At 40.0% G+C, this 17,820-nt stretch overlaps 1 protein-coding gene across 2 annotated transcripts in view; it reads left to right on the forward strand.

Annotated features, from left to right (window-relative positions):
• The window catches only part of bcas3 (BCAS3 microtubule associated cell migration factor), a 479,890-nt gene that overhangs the window by 20,120 nt on the left and 441,950 nt on the right, over positions 1-17,820 (forward strand). For both annotated transcript variants that reach the window (XM_030744094.1, XM_030744095.1), the window contains exons 6-7: positions 1,421-1,502; positions 6,536-6,608. In XM_030744094.1, the coding sequence (XP_030599954.1) occupies positions 1,421-1,502; positions 6,536-6,608 (155 nt within the window). The remainder of the gene's footprint in view (positions 1-1,420; positions 1,503-6,535; positions 6,609-17,820) is intronic.

The following is a 17,820-nucleotide window of genomic DNA, read 5'->3' on the forward strand; positions in this document are numbered from 1 at the left end:
CTTTTGTCAGTTTCGAGTTATTTCACTGACCACACACACACACACACACACACACACACACACATGTATATATGTATAATATATATATAAAATATATAAAAATGTATTTATTTAAAAAAAGTTATTGTGCAATTTCACTCCCTGTGGTTCATAATTCTAGCACCTAAATGGCACCAGATTTTTAAACAACTAAAAGTAGACACCTTGCAAAAGTAGAAAAAAAATGCATTTAAAACAAATTAAATGAAAATATTATCCTTGACCTTACTGAAGAAAATTACCCTATATTACATTATTTTTATAAGGGGAAAATTAAATTTTTATAGTCATTTATACACATTCAACTGTGTTTTATTAATTTCTGAATATTTCTTATGGTAGTTATATGTTTTGATTATCCTTCACTTTGTCAACTTTGACAACAGCATTTTTTGGTGAAGATTGTGTCAATAAAAATCTAATTACCTATTTCTTTTATAACATGTGCTGGGAATGCTAGAGTTGCATACTTAACTGAAAAAAAGAATAACTTGCCATAATTAAAAAATGGAGAACTTTACATGTGTACTGGGGAAAGATTATAGTAGCTGAGAATGCAGTATTCTACAACATGGGTTTTGAGTGATTGGTATGGAGATCAACAGAGATTTCACTTTGTGTATTGACAGCAAAGAATTCATAGAGGAGTTAATCAAAAAAGTAAATAACTGAAGTATTGGATGAAAAGTGGGCCAAAACCTAATTTACAACATCTATCAAAACCTTCTAAACATGACAGACAGCATCTAACATTTAGGCTGTGGAAAAAATAAAGGTTATTGATTAGAAACATTTAGTTATAGGTCTCCCGTCATTCTATTATGTTCAATTAATCAGAAATCAAAGATAATTTGGAAATGCTTTAAGTTTGGTTGGAAACACTGGTTGTGGTGTTTCTTATGTAGTCTGCTACAGAGACATTATGGGTTGCTGCCCACTTGGCATTAGCCCGTATCCCCAACCTCTCTTTATTGGCTCTGTAAGTGGAGTCAGCTCATTTGTGCTGTGATGCCACTGGGACTTTTATTTTGTGCTTGGTAGATTTTACTTTGTGGTTTGACTGGAATTTCAACAACCAGACCACCATGTGGATGTTCCCCCTCATCCCTCCCTACCTCACTCTGCCATTTCTATGAAAAGTGTTTTGTTTTTCTTAAAGCGTGAACATTGGACCCCCCCCCCCCCCCCCCCTAAAAAAAAAAAAAAAAAAAAAAAAAGTCTACTGGCCAAATAGTTTTTTTCCTCTTTAAGTCTTTAAGTTAACTTAAATGCTAATGCTGGTCTGTATTATTGAGTGAAAATGTCTCTTTGTGTGTTTGAGCACATTTTTGAACTTTTATTACTTTCAATTCTAATATTTTCTATTTATTTATTTTTTCAGTTGGCAGGGGAAGCTCAAGAGCTTTTCTCGGTGCGACATGGTCCAGTGCGAGCTGCTCGCATTCTGCCAACTCCTCATAACAGTAAGTATTTTCTGTACCTTTACCTACACATAAAAGGCACCTCCCTAGAGAATATTCTATCTATCCCTGGTAGTCTCTGGAGCTTGAAAAAGGCGACTGGACTTCTTTTTGTTTCTTGAAGACGTTTCACCTCTCATCCGAAAGGCTTCTTCAGTTCTCAACCAAATGGTGGAGAGACCCAGGTATTTAAACCCCTGTGGGCGTAGTCCCCTGGAGGTGGTTATGACCCTCTATTGATCATGTGCTTGAACACATGTGCCCAGGTGTGAAGGGGGCGTGGGTCATATTTAATCAGTGGTTTCAGTTGAAACCAATTTAGGACTCCGCTCCATTGTTTCCTGTGGCCTATTGAGGTCACTGGAACAAAGGTGTGAATGGGGGTTGAGACGTCTGGGAAGGGAGCTCAGGACAGCACTGTAAGCGGGGGAAAGTTGATGACGTAATCCACCCCCTCTGTTCAATGATGGTTGTTCACAGTGGACATAGATGGCTTCTTTCACTCCTCTTTCAAACCATCTGTTTTCCCTGTCCAAAATGTGGACATTGGCATCCTCAAAAGAGTGCCCTTTTTCCTTCAGATGCAGATGTACTGCTGAATCTTGTCCTGTCGAGGTGGCTCTTCTATGTTGTGCCATTCGTTTGTGAAGAGGCTGTTTGGTTTCACCAATGTAGAGGTCCGGGCACTCTTCACTGCACTGAACAGCATACACTACATCGCTGATCTTGTGTTTGGCGGGTTTGTCCTTGGGATGAACCAGTTTTTGTCTTAGGGTGTGACTTGGTTTGAAGTATACTGAGATGTCATGCTTGGAGAAAATTCTTCTGAGTTTCTCTGACAAGCCTGACACATATGGGATGACAATGTTGTTCCTCTTGTCCTTCCTATTCTCTGTAGTTTGTGTTTGGCCTTCATTCCTGCTTCACACACCTGGGCACATGTGTGTGAAGCAATAGAGGGTCATAACCACCTCCAGGGGACTACGGCCACAGGGGTTTAAATACCTGGGTCTCTCCACCATTTGGTTGAGAACTGAAGAAGCCTTTCGGATGAGAGGTGAAACGTCTTCAAGAAACAAAAAGAAGTCCAGTCGCCTTTTTCAAGCTCCAGAGACTACTATGACCTGGATAACTGAGAATCTACACAGACATCTATCCCTGGTGGATATTCTATCTTGAATAATTATACAGCAGTAACATTATTGAGAGCTTAGTAGAGACTTTGTATGCCACCAGTTTGACATGATTATACACTGATTATTCGCAACATTAAAACCACTGCCAGATGAAGCTAATAAAATTGGTTATCTTGCTTCAGTGCGAGGTTTTACTGTGAAAGAAACATTTCTGCTGAGGTACCACCTACCACCAACATAATACTTTATACATAAGTTATCCAAATTAGTTGACAGGATCCAAATCGGATGTTAATGGTCTTGAACTATGGCGGTGATTTTGAAATTTGACTGAGATTTTAGGAGTATTGGCAAGGGATATAATTCTTGGCTCTTCATGATTCTAAAAAAAAAAAAAGTTGTTTACACATTCATCTTTAGTAAGCAAGATTACTGTAATTTTAATTTTTCAGAACTGCCTGAAAACAGAAAAAAAAAAAAATCGCAGTAGGTGTCAGAACTCTGCTGTAAGATACTGGGATGTTGGCAGGATGTTTTGGGTAGGATGTTGTTGGATAGGTAACGTGCAACATCCTCATCAAATATCAAGACCCAAGGTTTTCAAAAACCACATTGCATGATTGAGATTGTGAGATGTCAGTGCTTCCCCACTCATCATTGATTTTAATCCTGCTAATCACTGTATAACTTTTTTATAGTATGTGGTAAAAATGCAAAAGATGTTCCCTTAAGGTCCACATCTCCGTATCCGTTTCAGAAGCAGCTGATTCCAGCTATGAAACTATTAGATGAGGCCACAAAATCTATACCTAATGCTAGATAGAACCTCAGTTTTCACTTTGGCATATGTTCTGCCACCCTTAAATGCTCTCTTAGATGTTTGTAACACTAAACGTGTCTTCTGAAACCACACAGGGATATAGAGGAAGTGCATTTCAACATTTTTCCTGTGTAAGTCCTCTGAAGTGTCTTTTCAGCATAATTCTAAAATATCTGTCCTGGAAAAAAAAACCCACTGGTTAACTTGATTTCAGCATCCAAGGTCAACACTTAAAATTAAATTTCACATGGCCAATTCGAATGCAGTTTTGGGTTGTGGGCATTTTAAGTGGTGCTGTATCATTAAAATTAAAGAGTGCTCCTTGGTGCCTCATCCTAATGTTGTCGTAAATCTATGATTACTTTTGGCCTGCTCTCAGTCAGTGGTCTGTATTACTAGTAGAGCAGGCAATAGTGTCTTTTTGGCATGGAGATTTTAGCCAACCACAAGGCATTCCAGGTGCATTTTGATAACATTTGATGTCATAATGTCAGTTTTTCATTTGCATCATAATTGTATCATTAAAGCAACACATTTGCTATGACAATCTGACAAGGATAATTGCCACAAGATAATGCCATAGAAAATCTTCTTTTAGCAAACATTAAAAAAAATGAAATGTAGATAAGTCCGTCTGTCCCGTTTCTTCCACTTATTCAATTCAAGATCTGGAGCTGCAGCTGATCCCAGATGACATGGGGCCAGAGGTGGGCTACACATTATACAGGTTGCCAGTCTGTCACTAGGTAGCTACATAGAAGCTCATAATGCTTAATTTAAAAGCTGAGACCACACAGACCACTCACAGCCAAAACATAAATCTGTCCAACTTCAGAGATGAAGTTTAAAGATGTACAGCTAGAGGCGGGCAGGAGAGGCTGCTGCAGGGCGGGGCTGAATGAATGAACATATGAGTAATGAACTTCATTAGGAAAATATTATCTTAAGAGTGTTAATTTGATTTCATCAACTTAATGTTTTCTAGATTCACAAGTTTGGTGTTACTATTGTGAATAATGCAATGTGGTGCAAATGAAAATTATACTGCATGAAATAAAGAACTTTTGTGAATTAGTATATTACATAATAGCTTCAGACTCACTTCTTTGTAAAGAAAAATTTCTCGTGATGTTCTGGAATGTACATTTCATCTGCTTACCAAATGCTCTTTTATTTGTACATTTTGTATAAGCGCTTTGAGTGCTCAATTAGAGTAGAAAAGCACTATATAAGAACTAGTCCATTTACCACTTACCATTTCTTTGAAGTAATTTACAAACAACATTAAAGCATTCAAGTTGAATGCAGTATTAATTGCAGTTCATATATGTTCTAAGCAATGGTGCAAATGGGTTTGTTGTTCCACTGATTACTCTTCCCAGCCACGAAGTTTAAATTTCTTCTCTGCAGGTGTCAGTCAGTGGTGTGAGAAATGGTTTGTGGCTCTTTTTCGGTGAGAAAATCATCTTTTTGTTCTCCGTCCATGTTCCAGTCTCTTGGCAGATTTCAACAACACACAATGGCAGCTTTTGAGCAGGGCTGGAAGTGGATAAAAGCAAACCACAGTAATAAGAAGCAGCAGATAGCCCTGACACATGAGGGGAGTAATTCTCTCAGCAGAAAATAAATATCAATTGTACCACTGGAGGGAAGGACGCTGATTGCAATCTGCTAGGACGCAAACAGTGTTGCACTGTGGTGAGCCATTAAAAGGCCAATTGTCTGGGATGTGAGGCTGTGGGTGGGTAGACTCGGAAAGCCCTGAAAATAGGTGTTGATTATAATAAGGCAAGGTTCCCCTTTCCTGGAATAGGGAAGGAAGTGCTGGCTTTCAAACGGGAGTAATAGAGTTTAGCCACATCCAGTTTACAATCTATGATCTTTTGTTGTCTTGGAAAACGAGGCAATGAGTTCCCTGTCTGATAACAAACGAGCATTGAGGAAATACTGTATGAATCTATGGTCTTCATGCTCTTCTCCAGTGGAGGTTGTTTTGTATGTCTTCACAATAGAGTTGGATCACAATAGAGGAAATTCCATGCAGTTTAATAATAACCATGTTGTCTGATGATTCAGGCCATGTTGTATCCTCACTGTAATATGGAAGTATTATAGACATATTTGCTTCTGTTACTGGTCATTACAGTAGTAATCAAATCAAAGTTGCTCTATGCATCAAATGTTGCATTTCTTCCAGAAATTTCTTTTCTTTTTTTTTTTGGTAAATGTACCATTCACTAAGTCTCCAAGAAGCATATTTATGTTCCAGCTCAATATCTTGACTGATGACAGAAACATGAAAGGAGAGAGGATCCTGTTGGTAGTGTTAAAGGCTAGTAGGGAGGGCACATTTGCTCTCATGCCATACCACAGGAACTCGGGCTGATTACTAGCCTCAAATTACAGTCCTCTAAAGGCTAACATGTTCTTCAATCTAAGCACCCCCATCTCCTCAATTCTCTTATCCTTTGCCAAACTTTAAAAAATAGGACAATTATATGAGATCAGTATACCTAATACATGTTTTCTCTTAAATGTTTATATACCTTCTGGGCTTCTACTCGCTTTTTATCAACAAGATTTTGCCATCTTTTTTTTTTCAGTTCTGTTATTTTATTTATATATATATATATATATATATATATATATATATATATATATATATATATATATATATATATATATATATATATAATATTTCTGCAAAGTTTTGGAGAAAAACAAAATGTTTTTTTCTTCATTTTTTTATATCAAGCTTCATTTATTCTTTTACCTCACACTTAGAGTAGTAATGTAGAGGACAAAGTCTTCAAAGTCAGTGGATTCCATGTTTTGGATGATAGTGGATTCAGAAGAAGTAAAATCTCCATTTATCAAAAATATTTTGTAACCATAATTGGATTATGGGGCAACCGTAGTAATGTAATCAGCACGTTTCCTGCCATGGTAATAGCCTGCCTGTTGTATGAGGGTGGGGAGTGGTAGAGCCCTCACATGTTCAGTAAAGAATGTCTCTCTTTATTGTGTGCAGATTATGCTGTTTCTCATCTGCCTTTTCCCCGACTTCTCTTCCTCCTCAGGTCCTCTAAAGCTGGACAGTTTTGCTGACAAGAGGCCCCTCCTTGGGGTCTGCAAGAGCACAGGGTCCTCTGGGTGAGTGCATGCATCATTATAAAACTGACATCATTTCCTGTCAATTGCCCTTTACAGTGAGGCCACCCATGATAAACTGCAGTCTTTATATCTTAAGTTGAATACATATTTATCAATATTCTTACTGTATACTATATAGCTGTAAGAGCATACACACATACAGTACTGTGGAGAAGTCTTGAGTCACCCCTTATTTCTTGAGATTTTTCTTCCAAGGGAGCCAGACTTGTAATATTTAAAAGTGATCTTGAGCAGTAGTTCTACAGGCTTTCAAAGTTTGTCTTTGAACACTGGCTCCTTTTTAACTCATTTTCAGTCCAGTCCATGTACCATTTTGTACCTTGACCATTTTCAGAGAAGTGTTTTTTGTTTTCCTTCTTCTGTTTGTTAAGCCACATAACACTGACCTATGAATTATTCAAGCATATAAAAGCATCTAACTCAAGGGATAAGCTAGTGTTGTCTGCACAGTAGCATATTACTTAGCAAAGAGACAATTTAAAATTTTTATCTTAAGGGACTTTGTATTGCATAAACAAATAGTTTGATAGACATAAAGTAGTCTTTTTGCATCAACAAGGTGATTCCCAAAGAGCTATTAGCTAAAAACTTGGCATGTCTTGGCATGGTGTGTCGTGTGTCCTTAAAAAGAAATCTAAGGAAATTGAACAAGTGGAACACAAAAGACATGGCAGGCCTAAAAACTATCTCCAGCAGATTAACAATGTCTGAAATTCATGCCCTTAAGGAATAGGAAAAAAATCCAGCAAAGGTCTCATACAGAACCTGAGAGAGGCATTTGCCCCCTTCAGTTGATCCATCTACCATTTCTTGAAGCCCCATCAGAAATGGTCTCAGTTTAACTTACCAGTCTTAAGGAAAGGAAGTGGGTAGAAAAGCCTGAGGTATGCCAAATTATACAAGAACTGGACTGAAAATCAGTAGCAACAGGACTTATGGAGGGATGAATCCAAATATGAATGACTTAAAGGCCGACACATCTCTAAAGCTGTTTTAAAATGTCTTATTACATTAAACAGTTAAAATGACTCATTTGGTGAAGGTGACAATCACTTAAGCATTCAAAACGCAAAGTTGAATATTTTGTGACTTGGTGGTTGACTCTGGACCCAATAGCTAAAACCTGTGGCATGTAAAATAGTGACTTTGTGCCCCCCATGATTATGGTCGTTCAATTATAGGATCACATTTACTCAGTTTCCGTCTATGTTCGTGTAGGGTAGTATGCCATGCTAGGGACATGCTTTACATTGAGCAGTGACAGCTTAGCAGGTAGAGGTGCAGAAAATCATAATATAATATTTTCTTTTTAAAGCTTAGCCTTCCATTCTTTTCTGGTGGTACAAATGAGAAGACCAAAATAATCGTGAAGGAGCTAAAAAGTTGACAGGACTAGATGCCCATAAAGACCTGTCATCACTAGATGAAGACAGGTTTTTATGGGCTACTTTTAAGGGTGGTCTAATTAAAACTATGCTTACTTGAAAAGTGAGAAACTAAAGCAACCTGTGTCTCATGGGATTCACCCATCCTTTCTTTAAAAGCTAAGAAGTTTTTTTTTTTAATCTCGGCAGTGTTATGAAGCACAACAAATGCTCCATCTGAAAGTCATTTTTAAAAATAAGAGGCATCAAAGGACACCCAACATTTTGTTATGAACCCTTCACATGCAACTTGAGGTGAGCCACTGATGTGGGCTTAGTGACTGTGATTCATGGATTCTTAGTGGCACTGTGGCTGGAATGTGAGCAGTACCTGAATGCCTCACAGGCAAACAGAAGGGAGATGGAACAGATGTGTAGAAGCCTGGGATTGTTAGGGTTAGGCCTGAGAATGTCATGTCTTTGTTTAGTGAAAGAAAATGTATTTAAAAAGTGACAGAGCCCAAGGCATCTTGCACTCGCTTCTCTATACCCAGTTCGTGCCCTCCCTCGTTTCCCCCTCTTCCACTTACTTATGCTGCTCTTCCACAGCAACACAAAATTTAACTCAATATATCCTCCCCAGGAAATGAAATAAGGAAGTCTGTCTTCAGCTGGGTCTTGATGGAGACCACCTTCTTGATGTTTTCCAGGAACTGCCGCCCCTGTCTCTCTGACGCCGTTGCCATTGCTTCTGCTTTTCCTATGTCCTCACTGACACTGAGACAGGCAGTGTTTTGACGGTTTGGCGAATCACCCAGGCGTTGCTCAACAGTAATGCTGAAAACATGTTCTGTGTTGAAAAGCAGAAACCCTGACCTCTGGCTGAATGGCACAGCCTGGTCCTTCCCTCTACAGAAGTGCTTGGTAAATAACACTTTGGTCAAAGACAAGAAGGAAAAAAGCTTCCGGGTGCAGAGCAGTACTTTCCATTGGGCCTGTTCATAAACTTACTAAGGTCCTCACACAATTTTTAGCATATAATCATTTTGAAATAACAGCTTTTGTTAACCACCAAAAAGGATGCCGTCCTGACACTTAAATGGAAAACAGATTGGAGTCTTGGCTGCTATAGCCGTGCTGGTTTAGAAGTTGGTTCAGTCAGCTCTAGGCTTAGATTACAAGATTTGCAAATTAAAGGAAAACCAGAGAAGGGAAAAAGCATGTGTGTTAAAGCGCTGTACTTGTGGATTTCCAGCCAGGCACACTCGACATAATTTTATCAATGGAAAGGATTATATGTTAAATCCAAACAATGTATGTAATCCAGTGATTTCCTTGACAGCAGAGCTACATATGCATCTTTTTCACTCCCTGCACCAGTGCCAGTGGGCTTTGGGAATTAGTAAAGAATGCTGGTGCCCTTGCAGATGTATGTATGTATGTACGTATGTCTGCTCACATTTCTGGAAAGGATTTGTTTTTCCTTCCCCTACTAGCCGTTGTTATTATTTTCATTCATTTTAATTACTTCCACAGATATTAACGTTCTCAATCTGCTCTGTCAATTAATGTTAATTTTATGGGCAAGAAGGAGGCAACTTAACTGTTAGTGGGTGTTTGAGTGTACATCAGTGATGAATAAGCATGCTTTGTTCCATGGAGTTTGGGAACTGTCAGTGACATTTCCAACCTCCAGCTACCCCCTCACAACATCTCCACATGCTGAGAGGATGTGGTCCCTTTTCTTTCAACCAATATAGGCTTCTTTCATCATGTAAATTAATACTGGATGGGCTATTTCTGGGCTCTGGCTAATACACATGGATAATCTGAACAGATAACATAGTCATCACTGAGGCTATGGACACACTTTTTTTTTTTTTTTTAAAGGGTTGTACATTGAGTATGATTTTACCTGCACCAGTTCCTGAATGCTTCTTATCACCTTTCTTACCTTTATTGCTATTTCAAGAGGCAGATGCAGATGCAGCTTGTCCTGTTTTAGTTTTCTCATCATTCTTCAGCCACAGAATTATACGAATCCTTTATTACCAGAGTAATGAAACCTCATGAACTCTTGTTTCATTTTGAGTCATACAGTGGAGTTGGGTGTAATATTGTTACTGTTACTGTTATTGTTGAACAAATGTGTAATTAACACAATTAGCACCAGTGCAAGAGTATCAACCTCTTGTACTTGTTTTTCTTCTACAATATGCTGCACAGTAGACTGTGTAAATAATTTTTCACAAGTGTGTTGCTGATGAGGTTGAAAATTCTGGCGCTAATGTTGGAACAAAGAAATCAGTCTGTGACATGAGTTCACTGTATAACCCAAATGGTTAACTTAATTGAGAGCAAATGAATCTGCAGCAGTGCCTAACATCTTCTCAAAAGTAAGGCATGTAAGAAATTCCTTCATCTCTTTATCTTTGTTGATAGGCAAAATATGCCTGCTGGTCACACACTATAAAATGTCAAGTTGGGCTTAAGAAAGATGCGACAAATAGGTTAGTCATGTGCTTCCATTATATATGATAACATTGTAAAATATTTTCCACTGGGCACATGTGGTACTTTGTAATATATTTGACTTATTTTTAACAAAATGATTATTGTGGCTATAGATTTTGTATATACTATGGTATACAATATCATTGTGGATCTTCTTAAGACAAGCATCTTGTTTTTGCTTGAAAATCTGTTTATGATTGCGCAATAATTATACATGATAATATTACAGATGAAGTTACTACTGCATTCACTGTCTAAAGGCACGAAACAGATGGATTTTAGTGCCACTATAGATGCAATCCCATAAAATCCTGTTTTTCTCTGTTGCATATGTTGTTAGAGACAGCAACACATAGACAACACGTCCATATAACTTAAAAACAGAAGAAGTCATGTGCCAGTAATTGACAAAAGACTTAGTGTTTGCACATTTGCTATATCCTTTAAAGGATAGATGGTTAAAAGCCTTTCCCCCAGAAAACACTTAAGAAGTCAAGTGAGGTTATAGAAAAAAAACAGCACACACACAAGACTTAAATCAAGGAGACTAGAGTTCGTGTCTCAAACGTGAGTATTAAAACTTAGCTGACTCACTCTGAGATTATTTTTATCGTTATTGTTATTATTATTGATTACAGTTACATTTAGCCAGCTTAACCACTTGGTTAGGAGCTTGGGGAACAAAATAGTTGTATTGGAACTGATCTTTTAATAACATTACCTATACGTTCATTACTAAAATATGTGCAACCTGATGTGCTCTTGGTTTCAGTTCTTACTAACCTACATCTGATTTCTCATAATGTCATAAGGTACTGCTTCATGGTGCAGTGCTACTTAAAAAAAACAAGCTGCACAGAGGGTTGGGTGAAACTTGCCTCCTCCCACCACTCACACAGATAGTGAGTGCCATGCAAAATCCAAAGTAAATGTACAGCAAACACAATTTCATCCTCCTGCACATTTGCATTTAATCTGCTTTAAATCCTTTAGTGAAATATCACAGGTTATTAACTACATGGTTGCAGGCAACAAATTCCACTTAGCCCACACAAACACTTTTGATGGCAAAAACCCATTGAGGCACTAAGTGTTTCAGTGCATTTTCATGACAGGTTTTGCTTTGTGGACCGGATGTATCCTTTTTCTAAAGTGTATTAAATGGAAATCATCAAGCATTTGTATAAAACAAGCCACCAGATTAAGGGATTTGGAGAAGTGATGCTTTTTATCCAGAGGTTATGGTATTCTTCACTGTCACACCATGACCATGTGCACAAACATGTGCTGCTCAAGCCTAGCGTGCAGTGTAGATGCTTTCTTGAGAGACTTGTATTTAATTTCTATTAAATCATGATTAGTGTGAAGCCGTATCGGTTGTGTTCATGATGATCTGATTATTTAGACAGCATGTCAGCTGAAAACACAATCCACAGTGCTCTTTTCATCCTGTTCTCCAAAATTTGCCTTCAATTTATGGAGATGTCATGTTCTCCACTAAAAAAAAATTTTTTTTCAGATGAAATTATTTGTAATTGTTTATCGTGCTTCTGTGAGTAAATGAGAGTGGCAGTAATCTGGTCTTCCATTTTTTTCATTGCCCCACACATGGACACATGTTCATTGCATAGGCAGAGCTCAGGGGCTCAGGCTTTCACTGTGGAGCATTTATTTTGACTTGCATGTCTGTTTTATGTCTGTCGAAAATGCGTTCTGCCTCGCCAGTTTTCCCCCTTCAAATAGGAAGTTAGATTATACTCGGTAGTACTGGGAGTGGTGCATATAAACACAGCCGACAGGCTGAATGATTAGTATTGACTTTTCAAACTTTTACCACAGCCTCATTCTTTAAGCCAGGCCCCTGTGGTCAAAGCAATTAATATTTTATTTTACTAAAGTTTAAAGTTTTCCTTTCCTCTAGATTGAAGTATATTGCAGTACTATTGTAATTTTCTCCAGATGTTGGATGAACTGTTAAGTAGCACCCACCCTTAGCAGGCTATTTATTTATCAGCCTTAGATTAAGTCTTAACTGGCCTTTTTAGATGCCTTTTTATGGTTATAAGTAAAAATTTTCAGAAAGTTAGGGAAGTCCCGTCTCTGCCAATATTTAGGAGAGCTCCAGAAGTGACTTTATTTTGGAGCTGCCCCGAGATGGTGCTCTGGTGGAGGAGGCATAGTTTCTGATTCGATAATCTATCAGAAGATAAAAATTGTCCATGGTAGACATAGGGCTCTAGAGATGGCATTCTATATCCACCACTTCTGTCCAGGCTGAAATATCGTAATGACTATTGAGAGAGCTAGTCTCTCTAGTGAGTCCTTTATCTGGCCTTCAGCCATCTCATAGATAACTGTAAAATTTTGTACAGATAATAATGAATCCAATAATTTGGCAATGATGAACTTTCCTGTACCAGTTTGGGAAGTGGAGATTGTACCAGACCCTCCAGCCCCTATTGCGAGCATTGAGCTCACACCTCCCAATTTCATGTGTCTCTAGTGAAATTGGGAGGTGCTTAAGTGCCTCCAGCAGGTCATTGTCACTCCCTTAACAAGAAAACCTTTACGTCTAACAGGGTAGATGGGCTTTTCTCTTAAACCATTTTTTTTTTTTTTGTCTTTTGTCATTCAGTAACATCTAGCTATCAAAATACTGCCTGTCTTATCTGCTGGTTGCGGAAGTAGAAAGGTTTAAAGGTCAGTTTTTAGTTCTTGAGTCATTTTACTTACAAAATAATACATGGGTGAGACTAAAGATATTTTACTTAAAGCTAGCAAGTGAATTTTGTCTTTAGAGCTAATGAAATAATAATGAAGTGATTTGCACTGAAACATGCAAATGTTGAACACTGGCAGTGTTGATACATCACATTTCTTGATATAGTTTTGAGCAAAAGAAAGAACTGCTGTATGACCAGACGTTTCTTGTGTCAAGTGCTTCCACTTAACATAGACAGAAAATTGGCACATGAGGCTAAAATGGGATCTAATGCAAGCTATGGTTTGGGTAATGAATATTAATACCCACTTCACTGCTGTCAAAAGAAGAAAGAATGAGCTGAATTTATGGGGTGCATATACATAAATCCCATGTTGAAATGTTTTTTCATTGTTAGGCTACTTAATGTTGGACTTCTTCAACAAAATTGTTTGAGAGTTTTTTTTTTTTTTTTTCCTGCCTGACTTCTTTTGCAGCCAGTATAGTCAGATTTAATGGGTTTGTTTGCTGTTTAGTTACACTTTTCACTGTGATGCAATATGCTTTAACACATAAACACAATCGATGAATAAAAGCCCGTACATGAATACACATGGTCAAACACAGGGCAGTTTGTTTTCAAAATGCTGCCCATTATTCTTATTATTATGGGAAGTATTAACAGAAGTAGTAACAGTGAGGGAATGTATTTCTGGCAGTTCTGCAGACATAGAGGTGCAGTTGAACTTTTTACCCTAATTACTTTCCTACTAATGCCTCCAGCCTGCCGGAATCACTGTGGCTCCCCCCAGGCCCCCAAGAGGCTCTGATGTGGCGAGTGTTTGTGTGTGGTGGGGGTGGGCGTGAGAGGGACTCTGGGTTTGAGCAGAGAACCAGTAAGAGTTATAAAACAAAACAAATAAGGAAGAATAGAGAAAAAAGATTGCAGTACAGTTTTTAATTTCCCTTTGTAATGGATTTGTTAATACATGCAGTTTACATGCAGTCATCATGGGCATGAATGCCATGGAAAGTTTATGCTTTTAATGATTTCTTTGAACTGTTCTTTTTACAGGGGGAATGATTGTACAGCTTAAAAAAAAAGAACTGGATGAACCAGTTTGAATTTATTTAGGATTTTCTCTAATCTACACAGGGTCAAAAGCATGCACACAGGCTCAGATATACATTCCCAATAATATTTGGTTAAATCTCCATTAGCAAGTTGCACCTCAACCAGACTGTTTTAGTAGCCATCAAGAAGTTTCTGCCATAATTCTGGCTGGATAGTTGACCATTCTTTTTGGCAGAATTGGTAACATTTATTTAAAATGGTTGGTTTCCTGGTGCTGAACCAGCTTTTAAAGATAGTCCACAACTTTTCAATAAGGTTGAAATCAGGAATTTGGGAAGCTATTCAAGAAGCTTAATGTTAGCTTGCTTTATCCATTCAAAAACCAGTTTTGATGTGTGCTTGGATTCAGTGGCCTGTTGGAACACTCAATTATGTCTAATCTTCAACCTTCATTATTCCATTCACTTTGTGCAGTGTGCCAGTACCAGTGACAGTAAAAGAGTCCCAGAGCGTAATACTATGTCCACCTTGGTGCAGTATTCTTTGTTTTGAAAGCCTTACCTTTACTTCTCCAAACATACCCCTTGTCATTGTGGCCAAATGGCTCAGTCTTCATCTGGACTGACCACAAAACTTTTCTCCAGAACTTTTTGGCTTGTACATGTGGACAGGCACAAATTGAGCTTTAAGGTGGGGATTTTGGAATCGGTGCTTTCTCTCTGTCCATGGTGATGTAAAACGCTTCACTGTGGACAGTGAATCCAATGAGTCCTGTCAAAGAAATCCTTTTTTTTGCTAGTAAAGAGAAACTACTACTACTCAATCACCCTTGGCCGTTTGTCCCATTTTGATCTTGGAACTTCCAGGTCATACTCGGCACAGATGTTCCTGTATACTATGCCGGCCACTTGGTTATGGTGTTCCATGTATACCCTACCTGCTAGCATCTTGCACCCTGCTGTTATGTGCTGGGTTGTCTTAGGGGCATCTCTGCACAGCCTGCACCTGGGGTCTTGCCTGGTGTGGTAGACCCTAGACTCTATCGATCTTGTGCTCAGAGCTTGTTCTTGTGCTGCCATGATTTGTGCCTCTGTGCTGTCTGTCAGTCCAGCCTTGTCCAGCCATTGGTAGGATTTCTCTACGTCAGCCACTTTTTCTATCTGCCAGTGGTACATGCCGCACAGAGGCCTGTCCTTACATGATGGTTCCTGTTCTTCCTCCTCCTCTTTCTCGGGTTTCTGCTGCCTGAGGTACTCACTAAGCACATGATTCTTTATGGCCATCTTCCTGATGTATTCATGGATCTTTGTTGTTTTGTCTAGGATAGTGGTTCTGACACTCACTACTCCTCGGCCACCTTCCTTCCGCTTAGAGTACAGTCTCAGGGTGCTGGATTTGGGGTGAAACCCTCCATGCATGGTAAGGAGCTTTCTTGTCTTGACATCATTGGCTTCTATTTCCTCCTTTGGCCAGCTTATTATCCCAGCAAGGTATCTGACAGCTGGCAGGGCGTAGGTGTTGATAGCCCGGATCTTGTTCTTCCCATTCAGCTGACTCTTCAGGACTTGCCTTACTCTCTGCAGGTACTTGGAGGTTCCAGCTTTCCTAGCGGCCTCTTCATGGTTCCAATTTGCCTGTGGGATTCCAAGGTACTTGTAGCTGTCCTCAGTGTCTGCAATGTTGCCTTCTGGTAGTGGAATCCCCTTACTTCTGATTACATTTTCTCTCTTAGTTACCATCCAACAATACTTCTCCAATCCGAATGACATTCCAATATCATTGCTGTAGATCCGTGTAGTGTGGATCAGTGAATCAATATCTCATTCATTTCAGGCATACAACTTGATGTCATCCATGTAGAGGAGGTGGCTGATGCTCACTCCATTCAGTAGTTGGTATCTGTAGCCGGTCTTGTTGATGATCTGGCTGAGGCGATTCAGGTCTATGCAGAACAGCAGTGGGGATAGAGCATCTCCTTGGTAAATCCCACACTTGATGGTGACTTGTGCAGTTGGCTTGAAGTTGGCCTCTAGTGTTCTCCACATTCCCATGGAGTTCTTGATGAAGGCTCTTAGGGCCCTGTTAATCTTGTATATTTCTAGGCATTCCAGGATCCATGTGTGCGGCATCGAGTCATCAGCTTTCTTGTAATCAATCCAGGTGGTGCACAGATTGGTCAGTCTAGTCCTACAGTCTCAAGTGACTGCTCTATCTATTAGTAGCTGGTGTTTGGCTCCCCTGGTATCTCTGCCATTTGTTTTCTGGGCCCCGCTCATGTATTGTGCCACATGCATTAGCTGCTAAAAGCCAACAGGAATGCTGAGCAGAGCAGCAAAAGCAGAGGAGGATGAATCACGTTGTTAACATCAGATGGTGCTTCCCTGGGCACGTGACAGTGAAGGAGAGGATCTGCTGTCCGAATATTGAACTGCTGGCGGCAAATCTACGACCCTATTATATACCCAGGGAGTTCTCACACGCCATTGCTGTTTGTATTTATGTTCCTCCGCGGGCGGAGGCTGAGACAGTATGAGCCAACAGGTCTGTGGACGACGCCATCAACCTGACTCTGCACTTCATCCTACAGCATCTGGACTCCCAGGGAACCTACGCCAGGATCCTGTTTGTGGACTTCAGCTCTGCCTTCAACACCATCATCCCTGATCTCCTCCAAGACAAGCTGTCCCAGATGAATGTGCCAGATCCCATCTGCAGGTGGATCATTGACTTCCTGATGAACAGGAAGCAGCACGTGAGGCTGGGGAAGAATGTCTCGGACTCCCGGACCATCAGCACTGGCACTCCTCAGGGCTGTGTCCTCTCTCCTCTGCTCTTCTCCCTGTATACCAACTGCTGCACCTCTGACCACCAGTCTGTCAAGCTTATTAAGTTTGCAGACGACATGACTCTCATCGGACTCATCTCAGACGGGGACGAGTCGGCCTACAGGATGGAGGTCAAACGTCTGGCGTCCTGGTGCAGCCACAATAACCTGGTACTGAACGCCCAGAAGACAGTGGAGATTATAGTGGACTTTAGGAAGCACACAGCCCCTCTACCCTCCATCATCCTGACTGACACCCCCATCACCACAGTGGACTCTTTTCGCTTCCTGGGAACTACCATCACCCGGGACCTCAAGTGGGAGCCCACCATCACCTCTGTCGTCAAAAAGGCCCAGCAGAGGATGTACTTCCTGCGGCAGTTGAAGAAATTCAACTTGCCAGCAAGGACCATGGTGCAGTTCTATACTGCCATCATTGAGTCCATCCTTACCTCCTCCATCACTGTGTGGTACGCTGGAGCCACCACTAGGGACAAACAGAGACTACAGCGCGTTGTGCACTCTGCTGAGAAGGTGATTGGCTGTAACCTCCCATCTCTCCAGGACCTGTACACCTCCAGGACACTGGGGCGTGCAGGTCGGATCACAGCCGACCACTCTCACCCTGGGCACAGACTTTTTGACCCTCTCCCCTCAGGCAGGAGGCTACGGTCCATACGGACCAGAACCTCCCGCCATAAGAACAGTTTCTT

Source organism: Archocentrus centrarchus, chromosome 13 (assembly GCF_007364275.1).
Source record: "Archocentrus centrarchus isolate MPI-CPG fArcCen1 chromosome 13, fArcCen1, whole genome shotgun sequence".
NCBI lineage: Eukaryota > Metazoa > Chordata > Actinopteri > Cichliformes > Cichlidae > Archocentrus > Archocentrus centrarchus.